Here is a 16907-nt window from a genome sequence, read left to right as displayed (position 1 = left end):
ACAAGCGCCGACGTCGTGCGCCCCCGTCACTGTTATGCTTATGAATCACCACCGAAGAGTTCTTTTGACGCTTCAGTCTTTTGCATCTGAGTCCTTCTGTCGCCAGCTGGTGACCTAAATTTGAAAAAGATTTCACGTCGCGAGTCTCGACGTGCGACAGACACAGCCGCCTGCTCGTTCGTGCGCGTTGTCTTGGTATTCGCTCGACTGCATCTTTCTCTGCAACTCGCGCGTTTCCGTCGAGCTGGTATCTTGACATTCTCTCCTTCTGTGTATTTGCCGTTCGGCGTTCTCGAGGAAACGTCCAGGTCGGGTTGGTCTCTGGAAAACGAGCATGCAACACTGTAAAACCTCTTTTCAACTTTCCCTTCGCGCACCGCAAGATTGCAAGATAGCCATTTGCATCATTTCATCCGAGAGGTTCTGTGGAGAGAGAATCCTCAACAGGCAAAGAAAACAACCGTTTTCGGTGGCAGAGAGGATGTGCTCGCGACCCTTGTGCCACAAGTGAGCAATCGGGAGCAACACAGACGCAAAGTGGCCTAAATTTCCCGTTGCATTTTTATCTTTGGGACTCCTCGGACGATCCAAGTCCCTGGCTCTCTGGACCGTTCCTTCCTTTATTTTATCCTGTGCATCCTCCCCGTGTGGATGCATCCTTGCCATGTCGATTTGAATTTCGCAGGAAAAACGGAGAGGCGGTAGCGGCGCGTCCCGCAGCTGGGTTGGGGAAAGGCCGGATTCTTCGCCGTGACGTTATCGTCTCGCGGGAGAACGGCCTCTCCTGGTCAGCAGCTGTCACTGTAGAGAGTCTGTCAGCTGCAGAAAGCCATGTCGGTAAATGCGTCGAAGGGTTTATCAAGTCCATTGGAGCACAGCGTGCTGGACGGGCAGGCTACCCCAAGTGGCAGTGTGGGTGGCATTGACAGTGCCTCTGCGCAAGGAGCAGCTGCTCGTGAAAGTCGTCTGTGTGGCTTACACAGAGTGGACCGAAGGAGTGCGATGGTAGTTGCTGAGGCTTTGTTTCTGGACTAGGAAAAAGCAAGGTGCGATACATGCCCGGCCTGTCGGCGCGCCAGACTGCAAGCGAAAGACTAGTCAGAGCTGCCGACACGCATGCGCAGTGCGACGTCTCAGGTGTCACTTTTTTTCGCGTTGCGGCACATTGGTTCATTGAAGATTAGAGCAGAAGTTTTCCGCTGTCCGTGACTTGTCGCGCACGACACACAATGCCGCTCTGTCGGAACTCGGCGCCGTCACCTCACGACGGGGAGCGGGCGGAGAGTCCGAGAGATGACACACACGAAATAACGCATAGATTTTCCCGGCTGCGGCTGCCCTCGTCACTGGCGAGCCACGAACGGACAGACGCAGTGCCGGCGATGTTGCCGCCGAGCCCGCGAGACCTGATTGTGGTGGATCGACTGTCGCGGAAAGTGAATGTGAGTAGTTTCGCCACAGTCATGAAGGCGTACCTGATTCTGAAGAATCGCGTAGCTGCGCAGAGAGCGAACAAGGAATTTCAGGAGGGGCAGAGGCGCGTACTTCCGCTCTGGGGCAGGAGAAGCAGTCGCGTGGCTCTGGAGAGCCCGTCGCATAGCCGCGGCAAGCTCGGTAGTCTAAAGGGTTTGTCAGAGACGGCAACGCGCGGAAGGACAGACCGAGAAACGCAGCGCGGGTCCCGTCTTGGCCCACGCGAGTACGCTGAGAGCTTGCCCCGGGATCCGGCTTCCCCAAAACCGCCGCAGCGCCCGTTGAGTGATGGCGAGTCGTTTGACGCCTGGACTCCCGACGCTCCTGACGGTGTCAGAGCTGTCGGGGCTGTCGGGAGAATGAAGGCATGCCAGTCGCTGCTTGAACAGCGCCTAGGGTTTTTGGGATTCAAGAGCGTGCACATTGCGGGCGACGGGAACTGCCAGTTCCGGTCCTGCTCCTGGAACATGTTTGGATCCGAGGAACACCACAGAGTTGTGCGCGCGCGGGCTGTGCAGCACATGCGCGAACACAGAGAGGAGTACGGCGTCTTCTTCGAGGCTGACGACTTTGAAAAGTACCTGAAGAACATGTCGCGATCCGGGACCTGGGGAGACGAACTGTCTGTTCGTGCCATAGCCGACAGTTTCCAGTGTACCATCCACATCATCACCTCCACAGATACGAACTGGTATCTGCGATACGACCCCCAGGGTGCTGCGGGAAAAAATGTGGAAGCCGTCAGGCACATCTTCCTCACGTACATCTCACCCATACACTACAACGCCTTCACCATCGACGACCTTTCGGCCTCCGACTCGGAAACGACGGGCGCACAACGAGGGTGAAGCGAGTTTGTGCATGCCTGTGACGTACCGCGACTCGACTGACGCCTGGATGCCATTCTCATTTCCATCGCGTCTCGTGACTCTCTCCGTGACAACGGATTTGCAACGCGTTTTTCGTGCACTGGAAGGTGACAGCGGTCAAAATGAGGAAAGTGGGGTTTTGGGGTTTCCCAGTAGTGATGCAGTGCTCGTCCCGCCCTTGCGTCATTTGCTTCTTCGTATTTGTCTGTGAGACCGACGGAAATCTTATTTTCAAGTGAGTGGGTGAGACTTCATTCGGACATTTCTATGTTAGCGCATCAACCCCAGCAGTTGATGTGATTAACAGTGAAGTTTTTCACGTGTTCGTGTGTTTCCGATTATCCGAGTTGGCTTTGTCCACGCGTTTGCGCATAAGAGCTGTCAAGATGACATAAATTGGACGCGTATCAAGGTAACAGAGATACTCAGCCGCATGTTTCTGTAGGGCCTGTCCCGAGGAAAGATCCTCATTTCCTGTCTGGTTACCGGAGATGCGGGTGCCACGGTGAACACCCCACGCACACTCATCTTTTCAACTTTACTGTCGTCTTGGTGCAAAGCCCTTTCGGATTCCTTGTGTTCGTTGCGACGCATTTGGGGGGCGTGAGCAGGCCTCCCCCACCGCATAATATGATAGCAACTACCAATCAGGTACGATATAAATAGATAGCTATGATGTTAAGGAGCATAGGAAATGCTGCACACCTCAGTTCATTGTCTGGAGACAGAGAGCAGCAGCGACTGTTGAACGGAGGTATGATGCACATTACTACTCATCAAGACCTCTGTGGATGTCAGCAGCGGCATCTTCTCAGAGCGGCGAATTCACCGTTGTTGCTTCTTGTCTTGCGAACACTCTCTGCTTCGAATGATGAAACCCAGAGAACGTGCGGCCACGGCCGGCGCTAAGGAGTATGTATCAGCGGCTTTGGGAAATGTATACTACGAGTTGAATTCGTACTTCAGATTGCGGATGCCTTTGTTTACCGGGTCCAGATCTCCTGCGTAAGCAGACCGGCACTGACACGACCGGAGGAACAGCCCCAGCATTTAAAGCAAACCACCCGTCGAGAGATGGTCTTTCTGTTTGTGTCGGCTCTCCGTGAAACGGGCGTTCAAAGAGGGGCTGTTCAGTTCGTTGAAAAATGCGTCATTTGAAGAGAATTTCTCCAGCTAAGCCGAACGTCTGTTACCCCTTCCTGTCGGCAAAGCATTCCACATTTGTATCTGAGACTAGAGTAGCCTTGCACATGCAGTGGCCATTTTAGTGAACGTCGATAGGCTTCGAAGGGGGTGTCAAGATGTCCTGCCTTCAACCTTCCTTCCCTTGAACCAGTGAAGCCATGCATCAAATTACTTTCGTGTTCATCTGAGAAATACGCGGCGGCTTTGTTGGTGGAGAGTTCCGTCTATAACAGAGGCTTTGTCTGGAGTGCTCGGCATGGACACATGGACAGCTGCGCATCATCATCCGACTACGACTGGTGCCATTGTTATACAACACAAAAGAGACGCACTACGTCCCCTTATTAATGTCATCTCTTGCACGTGACGGGCATCAGCGAAAATCTGGATCTTGTCTGCTGGTGGATATCACACCAGCAGACAAACGTGAAAACAAGCCCCCGTTCGCAAAATTGTATCTGTGTTTTCAAGACCTGTCTGGCTGTCCTTGATGACCTTTGATCTCGCCGTATCGTCAATGTATGCTGTTCGTCGAGGTGGAGGTTCATGGGAGTTTCACACGCTTTCAACTTAGTCCCGCGGCATGAGCTCTTCACGTGCACGAGGACTTGTCCAAGTCTGCCACTGCATCCCGGAAAGACTTCCGACAAAGCGGTTCCTGTGCATCGTTGTCGTGGGAGAAGTGCGGAAATGTCTCTCAGCATTCGCACTGAAACGGGTGTTGACTTTGTCCGTTTAAGTTGAGGAAATCCCTGGAAGGGACAAGCAAACGTAGTCACCCGTTGCGGGACGTAACTCCGCGGAAAAGAGAAACGCGTTTGATTTTTCGGAAGTGTCACCTTTCCCCAATGGGGATTTGGAGAGGTGCTTTGCCCGAGTCTCAGTGCATCAGGTGGAGGAGCAAACACCAGCGATAACTGGGGGGTTCTCTCTGCAACTTTTGAAGCTGCGAACCGCAATTCCTGCGCATGTGTCACGCTGTCACACGTATAACACTTTCCACCACCCACGTCTGTGAAGACATGCCCGGACTGCGTTTTCTTGATTTCCAGCTTCCTTTCCCTTCTCAACCCAGTTGTGACTCGCCATTTCGCTGTCCTTTCTCCCCCTCTCGTGGTACCTTTCTTGCGTTTCTACTCGCCAGCACCATCGCGACACCGTGCCTGCGCGGAGCCAGCCGTGTGTTCCACATCGTGAGAAGACACGTGGCGGGGACCCCCCCTTTTCGTTTTGGTGGGGTGTACCTCCCTAGTTTTGGACTCGTTTCGGACATTGCCCTTGCGTTTTTCCCACCTTTGCCTTGAAATACTACACCGTGGACTTCACTGCCGCGTTCCTTTCCTTATCCAGTGTTTAGGTTCCCCTTCAGTTCACTGGAGGGTGGAAGAAGTGTCGCGGGCGAGGTCGTCGACCACGCGGCGACCTCGGAGAAGGGAATCCGAGACACTTTCTCTTTCAGGTGTTTGCGGAACGCACGCAACTGCCGTCTCTTTTTTCTCGCGGCTAAGTGCATTTGTTCGTTCCCTGACTCGTTGGGGGATCGTCAGGCTGCGGCTAGCGCCCTCGGTTTGTCTGCCTCGTGAGAACGAATCGGGAAAGCAGCGGGACTGATGATCCCAAGACCGTCGTCCTGTGGAATCAGGGTGTTTTAGGGCGGTCGCGGTGCCTTGGACGTTTCGTATTGCGAGGAAGCCAGACTGACCTGCAGTTCGCTTTTGCCTCTTCAGCCGCCTCGCACACACTGAGGTGGACAGACCTTCGAGCACACAGTTGGCATCTACCTTCAGGTTTTCTGTCGGATTCCGCATCTCTTCATCCGCAAAAGAAACGCGTCGGCTCTCTCTCTTTTCCATTTGTCCTCCACTGCACATCTCGGATTCTCCCTCCCTGTCCGACCACCTCTCTCCAGTGTGTCCGGTTGTGGTGACCCCGACTGCGTTTTTCCCTTGCGCGTTCCCCTTGTTCCTCTCTGTCTCCCATCTTTCTGCTCAGACCGTCGACTCGCCGCCTCTCGAAGCCGTCGACGTTCCCCACTGTTTGTCTGCGCAGCCGCGTACCCCAGCGCGAAGCCTTTCTCTCGAGGTCTCGCTCTCGATCCTCTCCGCGATTTGGCCTCATGGCATCCTCGCACGGGCATGCGTCTGCAGGATCTTCGCTGGCCGCCGCCGCCAGCGAAGACGAGCGCGAACAGCCGTCGCCAGGCTCTGCTCTTGCGGAGCATGCGCCTGCGCAGGAGCCTGTCGGGCAAGCTGCGGGCTGTCGCGAAAGCAGAGACACGAGCAGCTCGAGCGCCGGTTGTACAGACACCTCGCGCAGCGCGGGGGCGTCGATTCCTGTGCCTGTGCGCCGGACCTACTTGGACGAAGTCCCCGAAGATTTAAAGTGTCCGATTTGCTTCGACAGCGCAGTCAGCTGTCGCACCCCGTGTGCTCACTTCTTCTGCTACGCATGCATCAACAGCCATATCAACAACAGACTCCGACAGCAGCAGGCCGTCAACTGTCCGCTCTGTCGCACAGCCGTCAGCGCCACGAACCTCATGAGCATTGGAGGAGACAAGGTCGCCAGGGTAAGGCTCTTGCGCGAAGAGATAGGGCGTGGAGGTGAACCACTGAACTCGAATCGCTCAAGGAGAGAGCTGCGGAGGGTGCGCGGGGAGACAGGGAGCTGCTTCTTTCTTCTTTGAATCAGAGGGGGAGGTCATCAGAAGGTGTCACCGCTATATATACCTGTTGGCGAAGTCGCGGGATTTCTTTGCCAAAGAGTTACGATAGGTCACCACCGGGACGAGAAGACAAAGACACCTCGAACGCGAGGCGCCGAGCTGCGTCTGCTTTCGGTGGAATTTTTTTTGCTGGTCTTGTGACCTGTCCAGTCCTGTCGGCTGCGAAAGCAGCAGACTATTCTCGTGAAAAGCGGAAAGTTTCGGGGAAACTCACGCGCTCAGAAAACAGGGAAATGCCGCCGAAACTGGAAACGTGGAGGACGCGTGGTTGTGTTCCGGTTCGACAAATGTGTGGTGAAAACTTCTACGCTTCGTGCACTTGACCTGGGAGTCGCGAAGCGCAGATCGGCCTTTGGCTCCGGTGAACAAAGAGAACGGCTTTCATGCGTATCCTGGGGTCTTTGGGCGCGTTTTGTTTCTCTCACGACCCTTCGCTTGAACCGCTTCTGTCGTGTTCGAAAGGCCCCACAGACAGGCTTCGCTGGGTACTAAAAAGGGGAGTTTTCTGACGCATTTCACGTTGGTTTCGAGGTTTCTGGAGCATGGTCTCCCCCGCTCCAGGTCCTCGGTTTTTCGCCGTCTTCTCTGACCCAACTGGCATCTGAGTAATAGCGTTGTGGCCGGTCTCCGTGCTTTTCGCAATTTCTCTGTGCTTCACTTTTTCCAGGTGCGGGCGTTGCGCGTCGTCTGCGTTGGCGCCGTCAGCGGCTGCGGGGTCTCCGGCACTCTCGAGCAAGTGGAGGCTCACGAGAATGTTTGTCCCCATGTCCTCGTTTTTTGCTCCTTCCGCGATCGCGGCTGCATTGCCCCCCTCATCAGACGCGAGGTAACATGCGAAACAAAAGGATTTCCTGCCTCTCGGCGCTTGTATGTGTGGAAGAGCCTAACGCAAAGAGGGAAAGAAAATACGGACGACAGATGGAGAAATGCCAGAGAAAATCCGGTATTGTCGACCGCGCAGCTACCGATTGTTTTTTGCACATCTGGCTGTTTCGACGTGCATGAGTTTTCTGGAAAACGTATGGCATTTCTTTTCTCAGGCGCCCGTCCATGAAAAACGCTGTCGATTCAACCCTCTCGTCCGAGCGTGTCGCCACAATCTGTCAGGCTGCAAAGTCCGCGGCACTGAGGAGCTTCTCCTCCTACACGAGCACCGGTGCAGGTTCGACCACAAACAAGAAATACGTATCTAGACATTCACCTGTGTATTTCCATCTGTTTATGTATATTCTCATGTATTCACGTTTATGGCTGCAGAATATCCATGCACATACATGTACTCAAAAACTTCGGTATAGATAGATATAGATATATATATCGTTTAATGCTTCGACGTTGAAGTGTGTAGGTCATGCTGTGTTTGATGTTGTTTCATGGCAATATGCAAAAACATACCGAGGTGAATTTCCTTTTCTGAGCTATCTGAACTTCGTCGATTTTTCGTCTCCTTTTCGACTCTTATGTGACGTTTAAGTGTGGGGAAGCAGAGTCGCCGCCGATGCTCCGAAACGTCTGACGAGTTTCGCGGCGCGAGTGACTCTAAATTCAAGATTCACCTTTCGAGATTTCGCTGGTCTCTTTCTCTCGAGAGTGTCGCCTAGTTTGCGACAGGTGATCTGCAGCGCTGTGCGCGTATCTTTGCGTGTCTGTACACCCGGTTCAGGGAATATATTTACTCGGTTGACCGGTGCATTCAGTCAAGAGCGGTGTTCTTTTGCTCTCTGCTTCTGCGGCTGTCTGTGTGTGTTGCAACTTGAGTCCTTTGTAGCTTCCTCGACACGGGAGTGTCGCTACGTGGCTCGAAGACGTTAAGAAGGCGACCGGTTTCTTTGATGATTTGTCTTCACCGTTGCATCGTCTCGGGAGTCCTGTTCAGTGCCCAGGTGCTCCTCGCAGGTCTCTCTTTGGTGTACACGAATGTGCATGTACACTCGAGGATCACACGTTTCTTTCGAAAATGGGTTTCAATGATGTCGTTTTTAAGATCCACTGATGTTTTTTTAGGCTCTGCTGATGTTTTCTCAAGACTCCGTTGGTGTCTCTGCTCGTCTTCCTCTGCAGATACAGAAACATGGAAAAGTTTGTGCGATGTCCACACTTCGAGTCTGCCGGCTGTGGGTTGTTGATAAAGAAGAAGTACCGAGAGCGCCATGCGGACTGCTGCGCATTCAAACTTGTGAAGGATGTCGAGAATCTCTCTCCTCGCTCTCCCGCAGCGGCAGAGGCTGAGGCAGACAGTGTGCGGCGGCTGGCGAAACGTCGTCGCGCGCCAGTCCGAAACACAGAAGGAGAGAGGGAAGAAGGAGAAGAAGAGAGGGAAGGACAAGAAGAAAGACAGGTGTCTGTCGTCGCAGAGGGAGAGCGAAAGAAGTTGCGCGTCGAGGCAGAGCCGCAGGCGAGACAAGGTGCAGGAAGTGGAGGTGGCACAGATGCCGAAGACGACGGGTCTCGGAAGGAAGAAAGTGCACTGTCCGAGCTTCATTCATTCCGCATCTCCTTCGAGTGGAGAAACCAGGAAAAAGCAATTTCCTACGAGGATCTACGCGAGCAGTTGCGACCCTACCTTCCCAATGTGGCGTCTGTGGAAGCCGGCAGAACATTCGGCGAGTTTCACGCCATCGTTGAAAAGTAAACGCGAGCAAAATGCGGGGAAGATCTCTCTCTCTCTAGAAAAGCAATACGCACCCTTCATTGCGCGTGGAGTGCACTTGCTTTCCTCCTGTAGAATACGCGCAAATTTCGCACATTGCTGGATCAGTATAGAGATGCTTATGTGTAGGCATATACGTCCTCGTGGACTTCTCTTGTGTAAACGTTGAAAAAACGAAATATATATATATATATATATACGCATTTTGTTTGGACAGTGTACGTCCGTGTGAGAATTCCGGTGTTAAATATATAAAAATAACACCCGAACTCTATAAATAACTAGATATAAATTCTCTTGTGGACTTCGTATGTCTTTCTTTTTGTGGGCCGGTCGCTGTGCTTCTGAAAAAAATATCTTTCTTAGAGTTTTGTACCGTTCTCGCTTCTTCCTAGGCACTCGTTCTCTACGATGTTCAGATAGATAGCTGTGAGGTTCAGCAGCACGGAGAAGATTCTGTGTCTTCCATTTTCTTTCTCCTAAACTGATTTCTCCGTATTCAATGTCTTTTTACAGTGTTCCAGTGACGATGCTTCGCGCCGTCGGGATGGCAGCCGACCCTCAAATCAGCTGCAGTCTGTTCGACTTGAATCTGCGACTCAAGGGTATAACAACTGTGCAGGAAGGCATCTGGTGAAGGCGGTGAGCGAGCGTTGTCAGGCTGCGAGGAAGAACGGGAAACAACGACCCTGTGGGCGTGCGTCGGCCTGAAGAATGTTCTGAAGAGAGGCTTGAAGCGAGAAAGCAATCTGGAGCCAAGGATGCGAGTATCCAGCGAGACCCGGCGTTTGAGAGGAGGAAGTCGCGTCTACACAGAGAGCGTCCCCCTTTACGAGGCAACTAATGATTCCAGGAATTTTTTGGATCTTTTTGTTGATTCGTGGCGACTCAAAAATAGGGAAAGAGCTTGAAAATCGCTGAGTTAGAGGCTCGGGGTCGAGTGAATGGCAGCGGCAGCACGAGGATTCGCTTTGTTGCAAAGACGGATCCACGTCTGAAAGCCAAAAGGCATAACATTTGTCCGGAAATGGCTGTGTCGTTCGGCTATCGGGAAAAGAGAGAAGTCTCTTTTCTACGGTTTTGACCACTGAAGGCCACACCGTCTCACAGCGAGGCTCTGCATGTTAATCGACGAATGCATGCATGTGTGTATGTACACCTGCACGTGCATGTATGTGCATGCAATACATGCATTTCTGTATCTACGTGCGTGGATGTATGCACGCACATGCAATCTATTTAGATAGGAAGACACATTCGCATGTGCATGCATATTCTTTTGTACACGGTCGGGATGTTTGGAGAGGGGGGACGTGGTAAGGTTACTGGGGGGTCACGCTCATTGGGGACGTCTACTTCTTCGGGAAATCTGCACTCACTAGGGACGTGCTGGCGGGCATCGTCTCTTGCTATCTGCCTAGGAAAGAGGCCAAGGCGTCTTCTTTGTTGTCTAGGAAGAACAAGTGCGTGTTACTCTGTACTTTTGTCATCTTGTGAAATTGAAGTACTCCCAGACGCACGATGTGAACAGATACAGTGGCACACACTCTCCTAGGCACAGGTGTCAGACAACAAGTGGAGGCGTGACTTGAACGCGAAAACAGAGAAATATTGGGCAGTTGAGTTCCCAAGGAGCTAATGCGTGAGAACTGTCTTCAGCACTGTATTTCATCACAATCTTGCGCCAGCGAAGAAACGTGTGTTGCCCTAGGACGCCCACGGCAGAGAGACAGGCAGCCTCTTAGTAGTAGATACACGGGCATACTTGTCAGCCATGACAAGCATATTTCTTATTCGTCCAGGTACTAAGGTCTTTAATTGGATGGGCACCTATGTCGCTAGTCATAATACTATGCGAGCAGAAGATCTGTGGCCGCTCCTCCACTCTAGTGAAATATCGTTAGACAGGCAGAACCTTGTAACTGGAAAACAACAGCGCCTATCCTGCAAAAAATAAGTCTTTCAAACTACACGAAAAGGCTGGGGAAAAAGCGGATGCAGGCAGGCGCCAGCTCAAATTACACTTCCGCACGGACGAAGCAGCTCGGTTACGAAAGGGAACGGTTCCGAAGCTTGCTCGATGCTGACTCGGAGGAAGCTAATCACGGCACACAGATAGTCGAACACGTTCGCGGGACCAGCACGCGAAAAGTAAAAGAACAAACCAAGAAAATAAAGCAACTTCGGATGTTTAACGGACAGGGCGATTTCTCGATCCAGCCACTGTTCAAACATAAGTCTAGGCCTCGCCTGTCTGCTGGCAAAATCACTGCCACACTACCTTCAGCAGTCAACCAGACGCGCAACACAATGATACTTGCACAGTTTAACCCTGCCCTATTTACTCAGTGGTTGTAAACGAAGGACTCCTTAACTTGAACTGAGAACTCAAGTGGGTACAAACCGTCACATTTTTACTTTTTGCAAGGTTTAACTCCCCTCGAACCCATCAGGTTCCACGTGGAGTTTCCAATGGAGTTTCTCAGAGCCTTCTCAGCCTGAAAACTTTTGCAACAACTGGGTCGCATGTGTTGCGTCTGGCACATTCGTGGCGTTGTCACAAATGCATGGCGTCTCTTCGACGTAGTGGTGCAAATGACAAGCAGAAAAAGGATGTTGTTGATGACGTCTCCTGCCACGTAGTTTGGGACAATCGGGGGGCGCACATGTTCACGTGCTAATAAAGAAGCGGGACAGAGATTTCCTTGGTCACATTTTTAGTAACCCTCATGTTTGCGCCGCATATTCGGAGCGGTTGAGTTTGAATATATTCAATTCAGCTATTGCTTTTTCCGGCGTCCAACGCCGACTGGGGTCTTTCGCTAGGAGCAGCCGAATAAGCTGCTGGATGCCTGCAGGAATTCCATTGCAGTTGTGGAAGTTTAGCGTCTCCGGCGTATTCTGATCGAGGATAGCAACGATTTTTCTGTAATCGCCTTCTTCGATGGCTATACCCCATGGGAGGCGACCGCACCAGAGAAAGTAGATCGTGAAGGCGAGCATCCAAGAATCGTGGGTCAGCTCAACCCGAACTTGAGAAAATTGCGTAGCCATTCGAATGTTCTCTGGACTGAAAAAAGCCCAAGTGATAATTGGAAAAGTAGACATTTGACCTCGCACATACGCGTACGAGAAGTCGCCAAGGAGCACGATGCCACTGTTGGACACAAGGAAGTTCGACGGCTTGAGGTCGCCGTGAACCAGACCTTTTCGGTGGAGTCCCGCTACCACTTTGACCATTTGGACTGTAGCGGAAACTCTCGCTGCGAAACTCTTCTGCGTGGTGTCAAGAAGCGGAACGACATCTTCTAAAGTTCCTGCCGCGATCGGGAACGCCAGAAAAAAATTGTATATCACCGTTGACTGTTCCGGGAAAAACCAATCATTTTTGCCAGGGAGCCGCAGCACGTCGCTGGGGACTAGTAGCCGGTCGTTATATAGAATATCGTCGAGATCTTGATTGCCTAGAAGCTCGGAAATTCCCGCTTCTCGGCGCATAATTTTCATGGCTGAGGCGCCAGCTGACAGGACTGATGCCAAATTAGTCATTTGAGCGTAACTACTCAAAATTTTGACTGCGACTTTGGTGCCGTCCTCCTGAGTCATAGAGTAGACATTGCTAGTACCTCCACAGCCGAGGAGCTCTCCCCTTGTAAGGTTGACTCTCGATCCCGGATTGAACAGAGATTCAAACACAAGATTTCTGTCGGGAGGCATCACTTGGGTGGAGATTAGCAAGTCGCTCACTTGTTGCGCAGTTTCCGTGCATGCCTCTCTTTCCGTCAGACGAAGCATGCCACAGTAATCGGCAAGCGCAGCCTGACCAGTCTCAAGACCCATACGAAAGTTGACTGCGGGAATTGGCCCATGCTCAGTGTGTCGGAACCGACGGCGAACGGACGGGCAGATGAACGGCCTGCAAAGTCGCCAAGCCAAGCGGGCGAAATGCGTTTGAACGGCTCTGAATCTGTTCCACACTGGTCTTCGCTGCTGTGTTCGATCAACAGCATACGTCCCGCTTCTTCCTGTAGATGTCGCACTGGAAGGTGTCTCCAGAGGGGAGGCACTGATTTCAGATATCCAGTCGCTTCGTCTACTCGGTGACCGTCCCGCAGACTGCCTTCTCCCGTCCGGGCTTGCCTGGGAGAAGCCGCGTTTTGCCCGTGAGTCTGAGAAACCTGTCTCGAGTGCAGATTCTTCAGGCTGAGTGTCAGCAGGGAGCCTGCCCACTTTCTTTTGTCTGGACGTAATCTGTAGCTTGATACCGAAAACACCAGTCGCAAACAAAAACAGGGACAAACACAGTGCCACCTGGGCTCGCATAGTGCCAGAAATACTGTAGAACTCTTACAGGGACGCTCAGCAGCTCATCTTGACACAAATCCTGTATGCTGGAGAATGTTTTTCAACGACCGGATGATACGGTACCACAACCGTGAACAAATCGCAACAACTGATATTGACTTTGCTGCGCTTGGCATCCGGGTTCTGCCCGCGCCGTACCGACTGAAGAGAGTGCCAATGATGACTATCCACGGTTATGACGCACATTACGGACCCAAACCCTCTGTCTGTCTTCCATTCTTCTTTCACGGCCTTTATTAGCTAGGCAGCAGATGCCTTGCGGTCAAACTCAGTTATGCAGACACAAGGCGAAAGCCCTGCCCCGAGCCCCATGAAGCTACACACTCTGCACCTCAAACAAGCGACACAAACAGAGCCTCCATTCCCCAGCCTCCCATGACACGTGGGTTTTATCTGAAGACAACCTGAGATATGGAACTGGGAAGCGAAGAGTAAGCTCTGTCTCTCTCACTAGAACGAAACAAAACAATACTTGAGACGGCTAGCCGCCGTGCGGCCGTTCTCCGCCGGGTGCTGTGCTGTAATGGCTGGAGGGGAAAAGTCGCATGTTTTCTTGTGCTCAGACTTGCTTGTAGACTGACGTTTTGTGCAGACTCTCTCTCGCTCTCAGCATGTCTGTATTGTCGGCTTTTTTAGTCTCTTTCCCCTTTCAAGTCGTTCGTATTTTCCACTGTATAGGGCTTCGAAACCGCGACATACACCGCGTAGCGTAGGTCAAGCAAACGTTCTTCACTTCAACCACTCCGTTCACGAAAATCAAAAAGGCTTTGACTGATTGTTTTTATGAGATGTGATTAGTTCATTTAGCCACATGGTGCATAACGTAGCTTAGCAAAGCGACCGTTTGTCTGTAGCGAATATTTTCGACAAGTAGGACGACGTTGCAGACATGCTTCGACGGGGGAGGTGACCTCAGAAGCAAGCGTCTTGCCCGCAAGCACACTCAGGGGACCAGTAGGGTGCCCGATGAGTTGGGAGACGCCACAGAAAAAAGCTCGACAACGACGTGATGTGCCCAGCTCGTAGAGCGGTAGACTCACCGGTCATCCGCTGACAGCTAGCGCTGCAAAGCCATCTCTAGCAGCTTTCGGAAATAAACAAAGCGTTGCATCTTGCATACACGGTTTTCGTTTTGCCGTCGCTTCAGAGACAGCGAAATTCTATCTATCAAACGCGTGTACGCCTTCACGGTCAGAGACTGTGGAAGTTGTGGAGAGAGGTGGCCAATCTCGATGCAAGAGAATTATCGCGTAATACCATGGACAGGACATCTGTTCACGCTGGCGGCGTGTTTGGCCATCTCAGCCGCGCTTTGTTTCTTGCGGGACTCCTCCATTCTGTGAGGCACCACACCGCACTGTCCACGGCAACTCAGGAGACTCCGACAAAGAAGTGCGAGAGTGGACAGATCGAGGTTTCATTGACTCCTCTTGAACTCGCCGTCAAGTTGGAGTGCTCCTCCGGCTCACAGCTCTTTCCAAGTGAGTACTTCAATGCCCTCGCCTACTCGGATGGGAAATGCGGCGAACAGGGGACAGCATTGGATGATCTGTTAGACGATGGTGAAGGAACCATAAACAACACCGAGCTAGTAATCACGAAGCTCCCCACCGAAGAGAAAAGACTCTGCTACCAGTGCAAGAGTGGTGGTGCTGTGACCTGCTCCGCCGTTATTATCGTTGCGAGCCTGCCAAAAAGTTGCATGGCTTCAGAAGCTGTGGGTCGTCATATGCAAGCCCGATCAACAGATCTGGTTCTGGAACTAAAGGGCACAACCCCGGTGTTTTTCAGCTGTCCTGATGGTGATACGCTTGATCCAAGCGGTAACGACGAGGTCTACGTAGGAGATGACTGCGGTACAAAGTCTAGTAGAACCGACGTTGAGCGTAAGGGAGGATCAGAGAATGGTTACTCTTTCAAAATGAACAAGGCGCCAACGCAACAGGAAACCTTCTGCTACAAATGCAAGAAGTCGGATGGTGCAATCGACGACTGCATGGTCAAAATCAAAACAGTACCCACCATAACGATAGTTTTGCCACCAGATGATGACTTATCTTCCGGAGCAGCGGTCACCAATTACGTCAGTGGTCACTTGTGTATGGCAGCCTTGTGGCTCGGATTCCGTTTTTTAAACGGTGCACCCTGACTGCTGTGCAAAGACACACGGCAGAGCCGTCGACAAGAGACCCATCGAAACACTATGTACCTGAAACAGGTGAAGCAGAGCATTCATGACTACCACCATACGGAGCCTGCTCTCCTCTGAATATGGAGTTGGAAAGGGGAGAAAAAACTGTGCCACGTTCGCCACTAAGAAACTCAAAGGTTCGTGACACAGTATACGGCAGCCGTCTGCCAGGCACGGTGAAAGGGTGCCCGCCGCATGTATGGCTTTGGTGGTGGCGTGTATTCCACAATATGCTCTGGAGAGAACTGTTGTGCCACTTAGGTGGCTGTACCTCGGCGGCACAATGACCGAAGGCGAAGCAATGTTATCGAGTACTTGTCACAGGTTGGTCGGTGCGCCCAATTCCCAGTGTGCATCCATGTATCTGTGCAACCACCAAACTAGCACCCTGGTGGCGTGTAAGCGATTTGTCGGCAAGATAGGATCACCTAAGGTTTAACCCTTCGTTGTCTCTGCAAACTCGTGAAACACCGGGGGTGACGCGACAAGCGATGAAGGCCAAGTGCTGTCGTAGCGTGAGTTGAGGTACGTCAGTGCGCATGCCGAGTACCACGTGATTAGACGTTTCGTGGTGGCACGTGCTACAGGCATGCTGTTACGCTTATGTTGTCCTACAGAATTTAGGTCTGGCCTTCGGTGGGCGCAGTACTCGTACACAACAGTCTGTTTGCATGCAGCGCACGGCCGACCGACGGGGACCTTTCGTCGCCCTCTCAGGTTGCAGACACGTCAGGACACACACCAATGAGTTATTTTACCTCTGTTGAAACAAATCCTGTAAAACCATTTTCAGCTAAGAAGTATGGTCTCGATCGCTCAGAGCTTCGGGTGATCGCTTTCAGGTCAACAAGGCCAAGGTACTTGGGCACCTATGGCTTTGACCACGAGCGGCGCCCGTTGCGCAGTTGCATCACTTGAAGAGACCACAGAGACAAACCAAATGCGGGTCTAGTCATGAAAATGAAACAGGAAAGAGCGTGTCACCGCGGAGCGTCACGGCGACCATGTGAGAAACTATTGGCTGAGCACGCTGGAGTGTAAAGTCAACGTAGCACTGACGCTAAGACAGGAGGGAGAGAAGGACCCAAGCAACGTCACTGACAGCAACCCGCCCGAAAACTAGTAGACAATTCCAATTTGCAAGCTACGGATCGTGAAAAGAAGCGTCTTTCGTCAGCTGGACTCACTATTCTACCCTGAGTTTCAGTGTGAAGAAGTAACTCCAGCCTTGTTAACGAAGCAACCAAGATGTCGATGATAAAGAAGAAACCATCTGCTCAGGTGGATTTGCCCTCCGATACTTAAAAGCAGAAGTCGGGAGTGGGTGTTTGTTTCGATGACATCGATGAATATAAGCAGAGGACAACGTGTGTCTTGCCAAAACAAGAAGAGGTAAGGATGAGATTGGTTACCGAGTAAGGCTGGAGACGCCACCACTGTTCCCATCCT

The 16907-nt window shown here is 52.0% G+C and overlaps 4 protein-coding genes across 4 annotated transcripts; 3 read left to right on the top strand and 1 right to left on the bottom strand.

Annotated features, from left to right (window-relative positions):
• Window positions 1-1229: 1229 nt before the first annotated feature.
• Window positions 1230-2669, top strand: TGME49_258780 (OTU family cysteine protease; the record flags this gene model as incomplete). The annotated part of the gene is made up of 1 exon (XM_002365051.1): window positions 1230-2669. The coding sequence occupies one exon, from the start codon at window positions 1230-1232 to the stop codon at window positions 2319-2321; it is 1092 nt and encodes a 363-aa protein (XP_002365092.1). The 3' UTR covers window positions 2322-2669.
• Window positions 2670-5643: 2974 nt separating this feature from the next.
• TGME49_258790 (zinc finger, C3HC4 type (RING finger) domain-containing protein) lies at window positions 5644-10446 on the top strand (the record flags this gene model as incomplete). The annotated part of the gene is made up of 5 exons (XM_002365052.1): window positions 5644-6096; window positions 6920-7078; window positions 7293-7414; window positions 8314-8880; window positions 9419-10446. The coding sequence occupies 5 exons, from the start codon at window positions 5644-5646 to the stop codon at window positions 9537-9539; spliced, it is 1422 nt and encodes a 473-aa protein (XP_002365093.1). The 3' UTR covers window positions 9540-10446.
• Window positions 10447-11629: 1183 nt separating this feature from the next.
• Window positions 11630-13225, bottom strand: ROP31 (rhoptry kinase family protein ROP31; the record flags this gene model as incomplete). Its single annotated transcript, XM_002365053.2, has 1 exon — window positions 11630-13225. The coding sequence occupies one exon, from the start codon at window positions 13223-13225 to the stop codon at window positions 11630-11632; it is 1596 nt and encodes a 531-aa protein (XP_002365094.2).
• Window positions 13226-14525: 1300 nt separating this feature from the next.
• Window positions 14526-15416, top strand: SRS27B (SAG-related sequence SRS27B; the record flags this gene model as incomplete). Its single annotated transcript, XM_002365054.1, has 1 exon — window positions 14526-15416. One exon carries the CDS (start codon window positions 14526-14528, stop codon window positions 15414-15416), a length of 891 nt encoding a protein of 296 aa, XP_002365095.1.
• Between the last annotated feature and the right edge of the window lie 1491 nt (window positions 15417-16907).

This window comes from Toxoplasma gondii, chromosome VIIb, assembly GCF_000006565.2.
Source record: "Toxoplasma gondii ME49 chromosome VIIb, whole genome shotgun sequence".
Taxonomy (NCBI): Eukaryota; Apicomplexa; class Conoidasida; order Eucoccidiorida; family Sarcocystidae; genus Toxoplasma; species Toxoplasma gondii.
This window is presented reverse-complemented; position numbering and strand designations above follow the sequence as displayed.